This window comes from Gadus macrocephalus, chromosome 1, assembly GCF_031168955.1.
Source record: "Gadus macrocephalus chromosome 1, ASM3116895v1".
NCBI classification, from domain to species: domain Eukaryota; kingdom Metazoa; phylum Chordata; class Actinopteri; order Gadiformes; family Gadidae; genus Gadus; species Gadus macrocephalus.
Window position 1 is genome coordinate 5681333 of NC_082382.1, and position 19451 is coordinate 5700783.

General features: G+C 41.9%; 1 protein-coding gene and 1 long non-coding RNA gene across 3 annotated transcripts in view; one reads left to right on the top strand and one right to left on the bottom strand.

The window, feature by feature from the left end:
- LOC132461367 (copine-5-like) overlaps positions 1–19451 on the bottom strand; it is a 111430-nt gene that overhangs the window by 38292 nt on the left and 53687 nt on the right. For both annotated transcript variants that reach the window (XM_060056456.1, XM_060056464.1), the window contains one exon: positions 5741–5804. In XM_060056456.1, the coding sequence (XP_059912439.1) occupies positions 5741–5804 (64 nt within the window). The remainder of the gene's footprint in view (positions 1–5740; positions 5805–19451) is intronic.
- LOC132461409 (uncharacterized) overlaps positions 1–19451 on the top strand; it is a 101484-nt gene that overhangs the window by 13454 nt on the left and 68579 nt on the right. The gene's annotated exons all lie outside the window — the stretch shown is intronic.

Genomic DNA, 19451 nt, shown 5'->3' on the forward strand with positions numbered 1-19451 from the left:
GAACAGTTTATGGCCAGATTAAAGAGGTCCATTTCTGAAGGGCTTTTTTCTAACCCTGAGGCTCACTGTTTGACAAAGTTTCTAACGAATTTAAATACCCTTCTGGGTAAAGACAGTAAAACAAAGATGGCATCACGTCCCAAACAAGGAGCAGAATGTTCATGAATGTGCAGTCTATTTTTATTTCTCTTTTAGTTTTAATCATGGGTAATTTTCGTATAGCTTCCCTATTTATTCATTTTTTTATTTTTCATCTGTGTTTAACACCATTCAGCCAGACATACTTTTATCTAAAATGATTAAGTTTCAGATTAACCCCAATGTTATTCACTGGTATTTTTAGTTTCTCACAAACAGGGTTCAGCCAGTCAAGGTAAATGACACACTATCCTCTCCAAATACCAATGTTGGAGTACCCCAGGGCTCCCCTGTGCTGTTTACCTTGTACACTTCAGACTGCATCACCGGTGTGCCAAATCAATAGCTTTTCAAATACTCTGACGACTCCATGTTAGTGACCCTATTCACCCAATCCGAGGACCATACGCTGTACCAGGGCAATGTGGATTGGTTAGTCAAATGGTGTGATAAAAGCTTGCTCAGCATCAACTCTGTGAAGGCAAAGGAAATATTTTTTGGAAAACCATCTAATCTTCAACTGTCCCCAGTGAAGATCCATCGATCTACAAATACTTGTTTGTCATGATAGAAGAAAATCTATCATGGACCTCTCACATAGAAAGTACCTGCAAAAAGATACAACAGCGTATCTTTTTCCTGCAGAGATTACGATCCTTTGGAGCATGTTGCAAAATCATTTCTTTGTTCTTTACGTCGGTGATTCAGAGTGTAAGGGTTTATTGTAGTACAGCTTGACAGAGTAGCCTTTCAGTCAAAGATAAGGCAAAATCATATCATCAAATTAAAATGTGTTCAAAGATCATTGGACTACCTGTAGCACACCTCTTCAGAAGCCCACAACAAGAGCGTACTCAGGCCAGATATATTTCCACTGACCTCTCACGTTTCTTACACAGAGAATATCAGATCCTGCCTAACAGGCACTTTAGAATTCCTTCTTTCAAACGCAACAGACTTAAATACCCTTTTCTACATCAATCAATCCTTTTGTTAAACCAACCACATTAAGATCTAGTGCATTATTTATTTCATTAATTGTCTGCAAGTGATACAATTTTGGATATATTTATGTAGCCTCTTTTTTTTTTACAAGGAGCAAAGAGAGTACTCTTGGACTCACGTCCATAGTAATATATGATTTCCTTTGCAAGGCTTGCCAGGTTTTTATGCTTCACACATCGGGCCCTATTTTAGCAGTCTGAAACGCAAGTGAGAAGCGCAAAACGGAAATAGCTTGTGGGCGGGTCTCTGGCGCTGTTGCTATTATACCGACAGATAAATTACTCTTCTAAAAATCTAACATGGGTTGGTCTGATGGTGTGTTCCCTGAATCCTCGGACGCCAGCCTTTCGAGTCGGGAGTCGGGATATCTCCCAGCTTTCGTGCAGCATTTCTCGGAGGCACGCCCCCTTTTTGTCTTCATCTCTCTTTTGTTCGTTTGCTAAAGAGGCTAATGTAGCTAACAATAAACAACGACTAGCCGATTTCATGGCACAATCACAAAGACGAAAGGGAACGCTCTAAATGCTCAGAGACCGGAAATGGCCTCCTTTGCGCCGGGTGAAAACTAGCAACGATACATGCGTCGGGGTAGAAAGTAAATTGCGCTGGGTGCAAGATGGGGCCCATTATCTTAATATTTTAAAAACTTCTGTAATTACTACTGTGAGTTTTTCAGATCATGGTTTGGTGATTTGCAGTGTGTTCCTGAGCTCAGTGAAGTCAAAGTGTGCTTAGTGGCACTGATAAAGAATTTAGGGATGTTTTTAAACATCACAAAAATGTGACACTCGAAACATCACAAAAGACAGAACCCGGTCAATTGAAATTGTTCCCAAAGTGAGGCTCTATTGCTGGGTCAATGGCTGGACGGAGTGCCAAGTCCTCCAGATAATTTAAACTGGAGGAATGATGGTTTCAAGAATTTGGATGTCTTTCAGAGGAGTGATGAATTCATGGAGAGGAATTTGGAGGGAGCACCTGAAAGTGTTAAAGGAAGGTGGTGGCTATTGTAAAATATTTCAGTACAAAAATTTACTGATTCAATAATAATTGGCCTCCTTTGTTAATAATCTCCTTGCATTGGCTCCTCAAATAACCTCTAGTTGGAAGGGCACATCTGAATATCTCTCCAGCCAATTTCCCTTCGCTACAGAATATTCTGTGTGGTGCCAATGTCGTCACGCTGAAAGATGTAGTTGACCTGAAGGAGTCGCGTTTTGGGAATAGGAGGGTGCTTGCTACTTCCATGATGCTGAGGTTGGTGTCGACACTCCTGAAAAAATGGCGTGCTGCCTGCACCATATATGAGATTGAACTACTTACTGTGCAGTGTGTCCACCTTTTTTCTTTGCTGGTACTCTCACCCAATTTGCAAGGGTGTACAGGTCTGCTTTTAACATCGAGAACCCAACCACTATGCGGCTGAATACGGTCACTGGGAAACAGTTTGCCTGTGTCAAAGATTTTAATAAGAAAGGTTTAGAGAGCAGGGCTGAAACATATTGGAGCGCTGCTCTCAAACTGAATAGTGGTGTGAAATATGTAAAAAAAAAATACAGAATGTATGCAAATTTCTGTATGAACCTCATCTTGGGTCAAGCCAAAATGGTGATTAACATCACTAGGAGGAATACGTTTGAGAACCAACCAGGGACTAATGTTGTTGTACTGTTTCCTGCTCTGGTTAAAGCCTGAGTTTTGGTTGACTTCCGGTTTTATGAGTTACTGCAAAATCTTGAAACCTTTGAGGATGTGTAACAAGCACTTTGCACTGTGATTAAAAAATATGCTTTTATAAATGTTTTAAAAATATTTATATATATTTTTTTTATCTCTACTTTTTGATGGAAAAGATTGATTAATTGATCTGCTCTGGTTGTGTAAACTGAAATAAAGTATGACTTTAAAAATCTCTCTCTCTCTCTCTCTCTCTCTCTCTCTCTCTCTCTTGCTCTCTCTACCTTATCAATATCTCTCTCTTACACACAGACTGTGTGACTGAGTGTCACTTTCTTTCTGTCTGTCTATCTGTCTGTGTGTGTGTCTCGCTCTCTGTTGCTGTCCTTGTTGGCTCTACGATATCACCCCCCCCCCCCCCTAATCTTGGGAGTGCGGTGCTCAGTGAAGCGTCCAGGCCTGCATTATGAATCTGCGTGGGAGGAGAGTGTGTGAGTGTGAGTTCAGGGGACAGTGGATTGGCATACAGCCTATCATGTCCCCGGCACATTTCATTAGATACGGTCCAGTCCACCACTCGCAAAGATGCTTGTGTGTATTTAAAACTGTCCCTATTGTGTGTGTGTGTGTGTGTGTGTGTGTGTGTGTGTGTGTGTGTGTGTGTGTGTGTGTGTGTGTGTGTGTGTGTGTGTGTGTCTGTGTGTGTGTGTGTGTGTGTGTGTGTGTGTGTGTGTGTGTGTGTGTGTGTGTGTGTGTGTGTGTTTGTATGTGTGTGTGTGTGTGTGTGTGTGTGTGTGTGTGTGTGTGTGTGTGTGTGTGTGTGTGTGTGTGAGAACAGTGCATTGGAGTTGAGTTGAAGCATTTTATTAGTTTCCCTCTTCAGATGAGAGATGATTTCCTTACGTTGTTTGTTTGTGTGAATGCGTGTGTGCTTGTGAGTGTGTGTGTATTTTTGTGTGTGTCTGTGTGTGCATGTGTGCAAATGTGTTTGTGTGTGTGTTTTTTTTTGTTCTCTTGTGTTATCTGCAAAGAAGATTGCACCCTCAGCATGACCTTATATTAAAGCAGGTGTGTAATCCAAAGTAGTAAGCTCTTGTAACTAAATGCTAGTACTTTTGTTATGTTTACAACCTTTAGCATTAGTGCCCAGATTTGTTATGTTTCTCAATTTAACCTTCCTGCAAGTGCAGGCTAAACAGTTTGTCATAATAGAACATGATTTATATTCTCATGTTATTATTTTGATATTCTTGACAACAAAAGATCTGAGTTAATATGTGCTTTATATTTGTAGCAATTTATATAGTAGTAATAGTTATAATTTTGGCATTTGCCCTGAGGATGTGCACCAATATGATTATAACCATTGCATAACACCAAATATTGAAAACAACGCTCTGATTTATAATAATAAGCCTTCTTGTCTGCTTTTAGAGTAAAAGTAGAGAACTATCCTTGCTGGGTATATACTGTGTATCAGTATTAGCTTTCAATATCACTTGACGTCCATAAACCCACTGTTTTCTATTTGACAATTGTGTAGCAATACAACCTAAAAACATCAACAAAAGGAACTTAACAAATTTTAAAACTACATTTTTACTGAGCAAAATGAAAAGTCAAGAACACACTAATGGAAGACATATAAATATTAATAATAATAAAGGAAAGATGTTGATGCTCCACTTAATGCAATACAGTCCATCAGCTGTCAGGTGAGTGCCATGCAGAGCAATGTCCGAATGTCACGTTCAGCTTGCTCCTAATACTCTAATCGGGATTCAAACTCTCAACCTATGGATCACCAGTACAAGGAATTATCCCATTGAGCCACTGACAAACCTGAGCTGAAGCCTCATTCACATGGTCGAAATGTCTATTGATAAGCACACAACATAAAGAAAAGTCCAAGCACACATTTCTCAAGTGAATGAATGGCTTTCTTAAAAATACATACCTAACGTTTGTAGTCAAGACCACTAACGGAAGAAATATAAATATGACTTTATGTCATATGAATATTATGAAAGAAGAATTGTTAACGAAGAAGTTCCCCTGAATGCCATACTGTGTCTTGGCTACTATAGATTCTTGGAAACTAATGAGCCGGAATGTTGATTGTGATAAATTTCAGTTGCTGTTCAATGTTGTGTTTCATAATTGACTGGCAATGACAGAATGTCATGTTCATAATGCTCTAATCGTGTTTCAAACTCTCAATCTAAGGATCACCAGTACAATGCATTGTCCCAATGAGCCACTGACATTACAGAAATACTTCAAGCCTCATTCACATATTGAACATTTCTATTGATAATCACACAACCTCAGGAAAACTCAAAGCAAACATTTCACAAGAGAATTAAGAGCTTTCTTAAATGAGTACAGATCTGAAAACTAATGTTAGTCATATGTTAGTTATACATTAACAACATGGTCATATGGGAAAAAATGGGCTGAGACTGTGGACAATTGGCTTTTCTATGTAATTGTGGGAAAATAAACATTGTTAGGGCATAAGAGCAGGGCCATAATGATGCATCTGATTCTAGAGATTAATATGATTTGAGTCCAGGTCAATCTCCTGAGGAGAAATAAGCCTAATTCATGATTTTTTACATTATCGCCACCTTTGGGGGCAGTATCACATTTGGGTTTATGGGTAATGGGGGTTATTGGTAACCTTACCTGAAAATGTCAAGAGTTTTCGACTTACGGCATAGGCTGCAGTATGACTTTTACAGAATTTAGGGGGAAAAATGAACGGTACAGAAACAATAGGGGACCAAGCAGCTTCGCTGCTCGAACACCTAACTATACATTTCAATACATTTTATTCCAGCAATTTAATGATAGCAAATAGTCTGAATGTATCTACGATACAACAGCTGGCTGGTGGGACAGGGCTGTTTGTACTCACTCGACAGTTACTCAGCTCCTCTGCAGACAGGATGATGCTGCCACATTTCTTCCCAGGGATCCCTCTGGAGGAATACAAGAGGACAACAAAAGGCTTGATCAGGAGTAGAAGAGCACATCTTCCAGTGATCTCTTCCCTTTCCCCCCTTCCCTTCATCCCCTTGATCAAGAAACACTGATTGGCTGGAAACTTAGAGGATGAGGCCCAATCAAGCAGTCTAAAATAAATGAAGATCAGTCACATTCTTCTGGACGTACAGGAAGCTGTAAATAATGAGGCGTGTTCTTTATGAGCCTCTGTATTGCTGGGGACACCTCACTGCTAAATACAAATAAAATGTTTTCTTTTTTTACGAAAGCAATTTCCATGAAGATCTGATTACGAAACTATTGTTGGCTACGGTTGAACTGGAAAGGTCACATGTATGTATTTACAAGCAGCTGGCTCAGAGAGAAACCAGTCAGGAGAGCAATCCGTTGTTATATTGACTGATCGCATCTTTCATATTAGAAAACCAAACCAACAGTTGGAACCGACTGATGCTTTGTTTACGTGATTGATGCGCTATTCACCTACATTAGTTTTTTCCTGCAATTTTATGTGTTTATGGTTCGCCAAATGGGTTTAAGTCTGGGTTTGGGTTCTAGAGGTCCGCCCCCTTCGTTGATTGTTTCACTCTCGGTCCTTATGTTTCTCGTGACTCTGATTGTCACTCACTCACTTTAATTGTTTTCACCTGTACCTTATTACATCACAACATTCCCCTCCTAGTGTATTCATTCAGCGTGTTTCCATTCCTCTCTGCCATTTCGTCTTTGTTCTTTGTATCAAGCAACCAGTGTTGTTTTTGGCAGGCATTTTAGATTTAGTTTTAGTCTTAGTCTTTTTGACGAAATGCTTCTTAGTTTTAGTCCCATTTTAGTCATTTCTATCTTTGAAAGTTTTAGTCTAGTTTTAGTCTGACGAAAACTCAAAAGGTTTTAGTCTAGTTTTAGTCCGACGAAAACTCGTCGGACTGTCGCACTCGTCGCACACGGCACACTTGTGTGTGCCGTGTGCGTGCAGGCGCAGCTGCGCGCGAGCGAGGCTTTTAGTGTGTGATGGGGGCGTGACTGTTAGGACAAGCAGCTGGCTCCATTTCTCCATTTCCTTTCCGCGTATTATAGTTGGCGGGAAAAAAGCATGTTTTGAAACTTTGTTCGTCCACTCACTTACAATTTAGTCTCCTCTAGTTCTCGTCTGACGAAAATGTCTACATTTTTCGTCACATTTTAGTCTTTATATGGCTTTGGTGACGTTCGTCTTAGTCTCATTTTCGTCATGGAAAAAAGGGGTCTGACGACGTCATTTTCGTTTTCGTCTTGCCTGACGAAAACAACACTGCAAGCAACCCAGCATTCTTTGCCTGCCCTACGACTGATTTCCCGTGTACCGACCCAGTACGCCTTGGTCTTCTCCCTGCCGGATTGTTTGCCTGACAACATCCCGTGTACCGACCTATCCGCTAGTGAAGACCATTCTTTCTACAAAGACTTCTGCCTCCCGAGTCATGCTTTTGAGTCCTATTTCCGCTGATGCTCACCCATCAAAATGAATGTTGCAGAACAGAACAGCCCATAGTTGATGCCAAGTCACAATAGGCAAATAAAAATAAAGCCCTCTATGGTACAGTACCATGAATCAAAGATAGCATTGAAATTTGAGGCTCAACATTTAGCATTTTTTCTTAAAATATAAATTGTTTGGGTCGACCTGACGATGCAAGAATTCAGAAGCAAAGAAATATACTACTTGCTTTTCTCGTTGATTCCCCCCATTTCTGGTGGCGTGTAATGCCTGTATTATAAGAGCAGGATTGCTGGTTACTACTATTTTGTTACACGCAGCTTAGCTTTTTCCCAAATGACTTAGTCATATGGGTCAGACATCTTCCTGTAGATATTTGGAATCAAACCAAGAACCTCTTGGCTTTGAGTCGAACAGGTTAGCCCCTAAACTATACTGTTTCTATCCTTTAAATTGTCATTCCAATAGCTTTTATATTGGTGTTTATACTGTCTCATTCATATGCTATTGTAGCCACAGCATTTGATTCATAGCGGGATTCAAACCCGCCATGAATCCCAGAGAGCACATAAACCATTTATCTGGATCGTTGGCACCAACATTTATGTCCAATACAAAAGTGAATCCTCGTCACTGATATCCCATTTCTTTGCACAAGCACGGATCGCCGACACGAGCAACATGGTCAAAATGCCAATCAAGGCTCCTCATTCGTCGCCGTACGGCTCAAGAGATTGGAAATCAAACAGGATCTTGTTCTGTGTTCATCGTGAGGGTGAAAGCCTCTTTATCCACCATCACTGTCAAGCCCGTGGCTAGTTAACATATAAACGGGTGTCATTGTGTCTGACTTTCCTGTGTCGATGCTGTTCATCCTCACTGTGAGGTCGTGAGCTTTATGCGTTCACGTGGCAGTGTGTCTCATGATGAAACCAACCAGATTTGCTGTGTGGAGAGCAAGTGCGCTGGTCATGAAACCAAATTTGAATACCTATCATATATCCCTCAACAGAAATCTCCTTCTCTTTTTGGTTAATGTCTGCTTTGGCCAAACCAATAAACTGTTTGGACACTATTAGAATCCATTATTCACAGTTTTCTTGTAGAAATAATTTAATTAGAAACTTCTGGGATATGTAAAATATGTATACTATTCAGAATCTGCGTGGTGTGTGTGTGTGTGTGTGTGTGTGTGTGTGTGTGTGTGTGTGTGTGTGTGTGTGTGTGTGTGTGTGTGTGTGTGTGTGTGTGTGTTGTGTGTGCGTGAGTTTGTATCAGTGTCTTTTTTCCAGGTTTGTCTGCGTATGTGTTTATGTGATTAAATTATTCTGCTATAGAGCACCAAAAGTGTGATTTATCATCTACAGCATTGCTTATTTTCACCATAATAACTGTGAGTTTATTCACATCATCATCATACCTCAGCTCTGCCAGATCAGACCAGTTGCATTCTCACAACAGGAATAATAAACATAAAATACACACACGGCCGATACTTATACTACTCACGTTTGGAACAGAAATCTGTGAATAAGGGCGGTCATTAAGCATCAGAACAGTATGAGATCTATTGCAATCTCACGTAATGGAGGCTTAGCGTGACGTTGGACCAATCACTCACAATGCAAAGTTTACAGCGATGGAACAGACAAATGTAGCTACGGTATTTCGGAATTTGAGGAACTACAAATTCATAACGGCGGGAGTGGGGGAGGGGAGATTAAGACCACACCGCTGTGCAATCCCAAGTCTTCCAAGACTGATTTTATAAGATGACTTTGAGATGTATTAATATACTTTTTTTCCAAAATCTTTCCTGACAAGATATTTGGTAGGTGTGTTTGGTATGTGAAGTTTATAAGATCCTGTTGTCCGTTACTTTAAGTAGGCAATGCTAAAGCTTTTAGTTAATGAGAGCATAGATAAACAAACCAGTACGTTTCTCTCTTCCTTACATCCTGTTGGTTCAGGGACCCAAATAGTAAGTGAGTAAGTGCTGTGGAAGCCAATTAGAGGGCTTGTGTGACCTCTCTCTGTTTGTGTCCTAGTGTGGCTGCAAGCATGTGTGAACAGATTTTGATGAATTTTCTGGAAGGTAAACCTTCCATTCCTTGGCCATGCACTGGGAACTGTTTATGGGTAGGGGCCTCCACAAAAAATAAAACACTACAACCAAGAACATCTGGCATATTCTGATAAAAGGATAAAATGTGTCATTGGTTTATGAAGTAGCATGGAGCCTGGAAACCATGAGAATAACTGTTACCGAATGATGGCATACTGTATGCTCATTTGAAGAAGGAATATTCATTTGGAATGTGTTAAATGCACTGGAGAGATACACTTGGGACATAATAAGAATGTGTGCATATCTATTTGATTGTATGCATATGTGTGTGTGTGTGTGTGTGTGTGTATGTGTGTGTGTGTGTGTGTGTGTGTGTGTGTGTGTGTGTGTGTGTGTGTGTGTGTGTGTGTGTGTGTGTGTGTGTGTGTGTGTGTGTGTGTGTGTGTGTGTGTGTGTGTGAGCGTTTGTTTGTGTGTGTGTGAGCGTTTGTTTGTGTGCTAACAGTAGAGTGTGATGGAACAGTGCTGGAGTGTTTCTCCGTCTCTTCAGCAGATCTCTGAGCAGCTGTATTTTGTGAATAATAATGAAACTGCAAAGCGCCTTGATGGGGGAGGACAACAAATCTACCCATGTTACACTGCAAACTGGCCGCCATCTACCCAAATCCTTATCCTCTTGTTGCTCTTCAAAGCGAATAACCTTCCAGTATCTCAACCCCCAAGCAGGTAGGCTCTGGGTCAAACAACATGCCATTTTGAGTTTTACTGTTGATCATATCAACAAACAGTGATTCAGTGATACCAAACAAGTATGTGCCTCAAATTAGAATGTATTATATATATATATATATATATATATATATATATATATATATATATATATATATATATCTTTCCTTCTTCTCATTTCCACCTCATCACAAATGTGGTAAAAGTCATTTTCTAAATATAAAGTCTCAACGCCCTCCTAGAATACCTCTTCATCAAAAGGGCCCTCTTGAGGGGGTTCCAAGAGATAATGCCGCTTTTATCACTGAGAACCTGGACCAGCTGCCAATAAAAAGGATCCCCGCAACACATTGACGGTAAGAACGACTCTGGGGGGTACATTCGAGTCTGTTCAAATCTGATAACAATGTTTAAAACAATGAAACACACCCAATTACCCAAAAGACAAAGAAACCGTTGTTTTGTTCCATCCTCCCCCTTCATGAGTTGTTCTGTGTGCTGGTGGAAGGTGTGCGTCAGAGTACCGTCTATTAACCCTGCTTCAAGGTAACTTCACAACAACTTATATGCACAATAATGTATACGTGTATCTCCATGTTGATACCTCATAACACTGAGAATATTCTATTCTGTATAATGTATGCACTGTCTGTCTGTATATGTTGTGTTCATTTGTTGTTGTCTTTTTGCACTATTACGTTATTATGTTACGTTATATGTTGTGTGGTAAATATATTAATAGCACATTTGGAGTGTGGGGAATTTTGTTTCTCGGTGTAACTTGTTGCAGGGTCGGTCTGACAATAAAGTTTGAGTTTGACTTTGAAGGTGCTGCAGACAGGACTGCATATAGAAAAAATATAACTGCTCCGTGTTTGTGTTGAGTGTTGTTGTGTGTGAGGGAGAGAGTGAAAGAGCAAGAAAGAGAGAGAGAGAGAGCAAGAGAGAGGGAAAGAGAGAGAGAGACAGAGAAAAATAGAGTGAGAGAGAGAGAGAGGGAGAAAGAGAGAGGGAGAGAGAGGGAGAGAGAGCAAGCGAAAGGGAGAGTGAGAGAGAGAGAGAGATTCATTTTTGATTTGAGGTTAAATATTTGCTTAAAACACTGTGTGCAATTACATGTCACAAATTCCCAAACACACACACACAAAAACTGTGTACAATCACATTTCACTAACTCACAAACACACACACATACGCAAACACAAAAACACTGCTCTCGTAAGCTTTGACAATTGTTAACGCTGCCTGAAGCCATTCACGGAGATTGTATCAAAAACTGCCAGTACCCTGCAGTGAGTCGAGAACAGTTTTATTAATTCCGCTGAGGGGGAAGGGAGAGACACGCTGACACAGAGAGAACACAATGATGGCACATACAGTGTGTGCTGTTGTACTTTGTTTTGGATGTCCTGCGTTTGTGAGTGTTTTATTGTGTTGTTGGTTTATGTACAGTTCATACTCAGAAAATTAGAGTATCGTGCAAAAGTTCATTTATTTCAGTAATTCAACTTAATATACATACATTATGTAGACTCATTACATGCAAAGTGAGATATTCCAAGTCTTTATTTGTTATAATTTTGAAGATTATGGATTACAGTTTATGAAAACCCAAAATTCAAAATCTCAGAAAATTAGAATATTACATGAAATCAATAAAAAACGGATTTTAAATAAAGAAATCTTGGCCCTATGAAAAGTATAATCATAAATATGTACTGGGTACTTGTTTTGGGCCCCTTTTGAATGAATTACTGCCTTAATGCAGCGTGGCATGGATGCTATCAGCCTGTGGCACTGCTGAGGTGTTATGGATGACCAGGATGCTTCAATAGCGGCCTTCAGCTCTTTGGCATTGTTCGGTCTCATGTCTTTCATCTTTCTCTTGGCAATGCCCCATAGATTCTCTATGGGGTTCAGGTCAGGCGAGTTTGCTGGCCAATCAAGGACAGTAATCCCATGGTCATTGAACCAGGTTTTTGTAGTTTTGGCAGTGTGGGCAGGTGCCAAGTCCTGCTGGAAAATGAAGTCAGCATCCCCATAAAGATGGTCCGCTGAAGAAAGCATGAAGTGCTCTAAAATGTCCTGGTGGACGGCTGCGTTTACTCTGGTCTTAATAAAGCACAGTGGACCAACACCAGCAGATGACATTGCTCCCCAAACCAACACAGACTGGAAACTTCACACTGGACTTCAAGCATCTTGCATTCTGTGCCTCTCCAATCTTTCTCCAGACTCTGGGACCTTGGTCTCCAAATGAGATGCAAAATTTGCTCTCATCCGAAAAGAGGACCATTGATCAACGGACCAGTTATTTTCTTCTTTAGCCCAGGTAAGACGTTTCTGATGTTGTTTTTTGTTCAGGAGCGGCTTGACAAGAGGAATATGACATTTAAAGCCCATTTCACAGATTTGTCTGTGTGTGGTGGCTCTTGATGCTCTCACCCCAGCCTCAGTCCAGTCCTTGTGAAGCTCTCCAACACTTTTGAAAGGCCTTTTGCGCACAATCCTCTCCAGGCTGCGGTCATCCCTGCTGCTTGTGCACCTTTTCCTCCAACACTTTGCCCTTCCATTTAACTTTCTATTAATGTGCTTTGATACAGCACTTTGCGAACATCCAACTTATTTTGCAATTACCTTCTGAGGCTTTCCCTCCTTGTGGAGGGTGTCAATGACGGTTTTCTGCACAACTGTCAGGTCAGCAGTCTTCCCCATGATTGTGAATCCTACTGAAGCAGGCTGAGAGACCATTTAACGGCTCAGGAACTCTTTTCAGGTGTTTTGGATTAATTAGCTGATTAGAATGTGACACTTTGAGCCTAAAATATGGAAACTTTTCACACTATTCAAATTTTCTGAGATTTCGAATTTGGGGTTTTCATAAATTGTAAGCAATAATCTTTCAAAATTATAGCAAATAAAGGCTTGGAATATCTCACTTTGCATGTAATGATTCTACATAATGTATTAGTTTGGCCATTTAAGTTGAATTACTGAAATGAATGAACTTTTGCACGATATTCAAATTTTCTGAGTATGACCTGTATGTATGTGTGTGTGTGTGTGTGTGTGTGTGTGTGTGTGTGTGTGTGTGTGTGTGTGTGTGTGTGTGTGTGTGTGTGTGTGTGTGTGTGTGAGTGTGTGTGTGTGTGTGTGTGTGTGTGTTTGTTTGTGTATGTGCACTTATGTGTGTGTGTGTGTGTGTGTGTGTGTGTGTGTGTGTGTGTGTGTGTCACTGAGTACTCCTGAGGGTTTGTGATGGCAGCAGGTGTGCAGTCCCCTGGGCAGTGTTGGAGTTGTGTGTTTGACACTGGCAACCGATTTTGGGCGGCGTTCAGGAACAGGATGCCTTAATACAACAGCTGCTTTATCCTGTCCTGGGGGCTCCCTGTGCGACCACACAATCCTACAGCGATCTGCAGAAGCCCACTACTACTCTGAGTTCCCACCTGACCCAACGCCTGCTATCAGACCCCTGACAGACAAAGGTTTAGCGTTCAGCTGTGTTACATCTCACGGGGTGCATGATTTGCACAAATAGACTCCAAACATTGCTAAAATAAGGATACTGCGTATTCCCTAACCCGTTTTTATCAAATGTTGCTAGTTAATTATTATTATCATTACACATCGTCAGTGCGTAACAGAAACAGCCTTTTTTTCATTGCATGTTTTAATTTTAAATGATGTTACACTGGGATTGCAAATACAACCAGCATCCTTTTCGATTAGGTAAGTCACAGAACTCTTAAATGTGACTGCACCTGGTAGGATTTTTGCAGGTGATGATCACAGTAATATTATCTTGTTAAATATTCTGCTTGTCTCTGCCAGTCTGAAGTTTGCATGGTTATAATGAATCAGTCCAACATTACCGTTCCCCAGAACATAGACGAGACAACTCTTTGAACACTTACCGGCATGAGTGTCACACGCTATGCAACCTGAAGAGAACTCAAGAGAAAAGGCACCATAGATTAAGAGACTCATTTAATTCTACTGGGAAGGAGAAGAAAATTGATATTGCTAATGATCAGCAAATCCCAAGAAGCAGAGTGAAAATAAATAAATTGGGGAAACATCAAGGCTGCCTGAATGTGTTTTGAACATTCAAACAGCACGTGGATTTTCCTGCCAGAGAGATGCACTAAATCTCCCTCATAAATGGACTTTAGTGTTTACCCTTATTTAGAAAGGAACTGACCTTGGACATAATGCAGCCTTTTTACGATGGGAAGCCTCTCCCAGGCCACGCTGTTAACCCACTACCATCCATCAGGGTACTTAGCGACAGGCGCGGTCCTTGTAAACCGCAAAGGACCAGTAAGTAAGACGCTGTTCAGCAGGTCATTGTGTGCTGCCAGCAAGCTAAATGAGAACAGAAATCTGTTCTGATCCTTATTGTGATCGGACCCCTCGCTAACCACTGGGAGAGCCATGGCTCGGTACAAGGCGTATTTAGAAATTGTGGCTTATAGGAACCTGTGTTCCGACGGGTCGCTGACGGATTATGACCCACGGTGTGTATCAGTTTCACTGGTCACTGCTCAAGAGCATGCCGCTAACCATTATTTATAATATTCTATAATAGCTAATCAATAAAGTGTTCATTCAAGAGTTCTTTGGTCAACACTAACGTATGCTCCCAGTAGATGTCAGTCCCAATAAATACACAACAATATTACATATTTTGTTATCTAATAGCCCTTTCAAACATGCATTGTAAACCGGGCATATTCCGGATTATACCTGGAGGGGCTGTATGAGTGAATGTAAATGTCTGAATCCGCCTCTCCTCAGTTCACCGCCACTAGTGTAAGGTCTGGAGACTATGAGGGCCCAATAATTCAGAATGAGCGTGTCTGCCCTTTCCTGGTTCACACATCCTACCTGACGAATCGCACTTATCAGGTAACATGGAATGGCTCCTTGTCCAAACCTTGCACGCTTGAAACTTTTGTTCTACAAGGCTCTGTACTGGGGTCTCTTCGGCTCTCCCTCTACACCAGATCTCTGGGCTCTGTAATTACATCACACGGCTTTTCCTATCACTGCAACGCTGACGACACTCTCTCGCTATCTCTCTCTCTCCCCTCATCTGACAAAGCCCTGATTGCAAAACGCATATCTGAAAGTCTGGCAGACGTCAGCACTTGGACGGCCCATCACCTGAGGCTTAACCTCAACAAGACTGAGCTCTCCCTAATGCCAGGGAAAGATTGCCCACACATGGACTAACTGGTTACTGTTGAGAACATCACTGCTTCTCCTTCTCCAACTGCCAGAAACCTCGCTGTGGTACTGGACCATCAGTTATGCTGCACCGCAAACATCGCCGTGGTGGCCGGATCCTGCAGATTTGCACTATAGAACGTCCGCAGGATCCGGCCCTTCCTCACAAGGGAAGCAGCTCAGCTTCTAGTCCAATCACTGGTCATCTCCCGCCTCGACTACTGCAACTCGCTCCTGGCTGGACTCCCTGCCTCTGCGATTAAACCTTTGCAGCGCATCCAGAATGCGGCAGCGCGCCTCGTGTTCAACCTACCTAAGTTCTCCCATGTGACCCCCCCTCTTCTGGGACCTCCACTGGCACCCTGTGATAGCTCGCGTCAGATTCAAGACGATGGTACTGGCATACAAGGCAGTCGATGGAGCTGCCCCTGCCTACCTCCAAGCGTTGGTCAAGCCACACACCCCAGATCGATCCCTCCGCTCAACTACCTCAGCTGGACGTCTGGTACCGCCAATCGCTAAGAGCAAGCAAAGGTCGATCAGCAAAGTCACAACTTTTTTCTGTTTTGGGACCTCAGTGGTGGAACGAGCTCCCTGCCGACGTCAGGATCGCACAGTCGCTCACCAGCTTCCACAAAAGACTCAAAACTCACCTGTTCAGATTTCCCCTCGACTCTGCATAGCCACCCAGCCCCTTCCGGCCACCATTGTATGTTGTACGTCCTGGAACTTAATGTACGCACTTATTGTGCACACTTAATCTACATTGCACTCATTCATAGTACATAATTGTGTAGCATCTGCAGTAGCTGCTATCACTGCTGTACACAGGGAATGGGTTAGCCTAGCGATTGATAGTACTTGCACTTGGTTCTAGGAACATCTTTACTGTACTGACAGCGATATATTGTTTCACTTCTTATGACAGATGAACTTATTGCAAGTCGCTTTGGATAAAAGCGTCTGCTAAATCCCCTAAATGTAAATGTAATGTGTGAAAATGCTTCTCCAGATCATCTCTGTACCCTACTCTCCAATTATCAAGGGAAACAATGTGCAGTACTGATGTCTGGAGGATGCCTTCATATTTATTAAAAGTTGAATGATTAATTTAAAGTTGTATCTCATCTGCCCCAGCAACTCACTGTAATTTAATTACAAACTGGTAAAGCGCAAAGGCTTGTGTTTGATATTGGCATGTGTTGGATTCGATATAGAGCCTTCATGGCAAGTGTGCTAATGTATTCCACTCTGGAGGAGCCTCCTCTCCAGTAATGGTGATTGATAGTCTGATCCAGAGAGAAGAGAACCCTTGCTGTGACCATGTGAGGCTAACACATGGGAAGAACCCCTAAATGACAACTGGCTGAACTGGGGAGTTGGAACTGTTCTGCTGCCTAACACACACACACACACACACACACACACACACACACACACACACACACACACACACACACACACACACACACACACACACACACACACACACACACACACACACACACACACACACACACACACAGTTTGTTTTGAAGTCAAAAGGAGCAAAATTATTTATCGTCATCCAAGAACCCAATATTTCACATAGACAAACCCGATTGATTATCACTAGGTTTTAACATATTCATTGAGGATTAGGGTTAGGATGAGAGAGAGTGAGTGAGTGAGTGAGTGAGTGAGTGAGTGAGTGAGTGAGTGAGTGAGTGAGTGAGTGAGTGAGTGAGTGTGAGAGAGAGAGAGAGAGAGAGAGAGAGAGAGAGAGAGAGAGAGAGAGAGAGAGAGAGAGAGAGAGAGAGAGAGAGAGAGAGAGAGAGAGAGAGAGAGCATATTAAGAACATACAAACAGAGAGTCTCTACCAAGGAAAATATGTGCTTCCAGATCGAAAAGAATATACAGTATGTAATTTCATAATGTTGGACAGTAGCTTTCCGCTGAGATTGGCCAATGCTCTGGCAATTTTTTTATTTCTGCATAAACAAGCTGAAACATTCACAACATAATTCCTCATAAAATCACCTCGGATCTGTGCCCTAAATGAATTATAATAAGAGGAATTTCAAAATGTTTAAGAATGATGCGAACAGAGTTTCTCCGACCAAGGCTACTGTGCTGGGAATCAAGAGAGCCTAATAGTGTGAGGTACCATGTTAAGACACTAGATAAACACAAATGTGGTAAATACTGACTGTTGAGAAGTTGGATACTAAGGCCCATTCGTCATTTCAGCAGCTCAGCCCCGAAAGTACAATGCCGGCTGCTGCCGAACTTCCCCCGCCGGACCTGCCGGACTGTCGTTCAGCTCCCGGAGTACACCCGCCGGACCTGCCGGACTGCCGTTCAGCTCCCGGAGTACACTCGCCGGAGCTGCCGGACTGCCCCCGAGCTCCCCCCGCCGGACTGCCGCCGAAGGCACACCGGCAGTCCGGCAGCTCCGGCGGTGTACTCGGGGAGCTGAACTGCCACCGAAGCTTTCCGGCAGCTCTGGTGCGTGGAGCTCGGCGGCAGTCCGGCAGCTCAGCTCACGGAGTACAATCCCTTTCTCCTCCATGTCGCGGTTCATGGACTTCAGAGAGTCAAGCCCAAAGTTCCTTTCCACAATCAATCAAACAAGGATTGGCTAATTATAAAATAACGGTGTTCTCTGAACAACACAATTCAGAGAGCACCGAACATCCATTTCCCTGCAGCGCTTCAAACGGGCCGACTATTCGTCTTAATTACTGTCCAACACACAACACTTCACTGAAAGGTAGGGGGTCTAAACTAGATGGTAATTTCTTTTTTTCCAGCCTTTATGTGTTACTTGAGGCAGTTTTATTCAGCTCCAGGAGCATCAACATCAACTGGAGACTTTGGTTTAGATATTAAAGCATGCATCACCTAAAATTACCATGCAACACGTCAAAATGATTGATTAAAAAACTTGGGTTGGGAATATTTCTGTCAATAAAAATAAATCAAGGGAACTAATACTTTGAAATATGTGCTCTGATTTTAACCCCTTAACAGCAAAAACTTGCTGCGGTGAAGATAGGATTTCTCACAATTCAATTACTGTCTTTCCTTACTCTGCCAAAGGGGGAAAGGGGAGGGCGACAGGATAATAGCATCATAAAGACCGGAGAACAGATGCAGAATCGTACCTAAAGACCCCCACCTCCTCCGTCACCCGCTGCCCACAAAGCCAACAAAGTCTCCGTCTCTCCCAACCCTCATTGGACTTTATTCTACCCCAGACGCCATTCATTTAATGGACGTGACGGAGAGAACAAGCAACCTGCCTGGAGGATGAGAGATTTCACAGCCACAGCTCCTACAGCTCTGTTGGCTCAACTCCAGTAGTGATGGGGGATAAAGGAAGTTGAAATTATGAAAATGTGTGAAAAATAGGTCATTGAAGATTTACTCTGTTCCCTGGGGAAAAAAATGGACTTACTAGATCTTCTATAGCATGCATTTCAACTAACACAAAATGAAATAAGTAACTGTCAAAATTTCACAGCAATGAGTCATGATAACGCAAATTACTTGGATACATGGGGATCAACAGTAAATAACAATGTGGAAAAGAGGGGGATTAGCATATGTAAGTGTACGATTACAGGATAGGCCCATTCTAAACGCTGTTGAAAAAGGTTGTGTCACGATTACCAGATGCTAGAACAAATTTGCATAATAATATGTATAAAAAGGCCTTGATTGTTTATTTTAACGTCCTCCCAGCTGGCCCTAGAACCAAAACGTTTCCGTGTTTTTTTATTATTAATCTGCCCCTTCAACAGGCTCACAGACATATTGGAAGATTTCTAGAACCCTCTTAATTTCCACCACCTTTCAGTTCCCATTTGCACACATCATAAAAGATCATTCCCATATCCCCCCAAATGCCTACACGTTGTTGATACGAATGTTCCACCAGCAGTAATCATAGCCTGTATATATTTCTGTCTTCTCAACATTCAAAGACACATTTAATCCGATTTTTTTGGTTGTCAAAGATGACTATGGTTATTATTTTAAACACTTCATCAATATCAAGACTAATTTAAGTTTGTAATGAGAATAACTAGAGTTTTCCAACTCTTCCCAACCTCCAGTTGTAATTAAACCCAT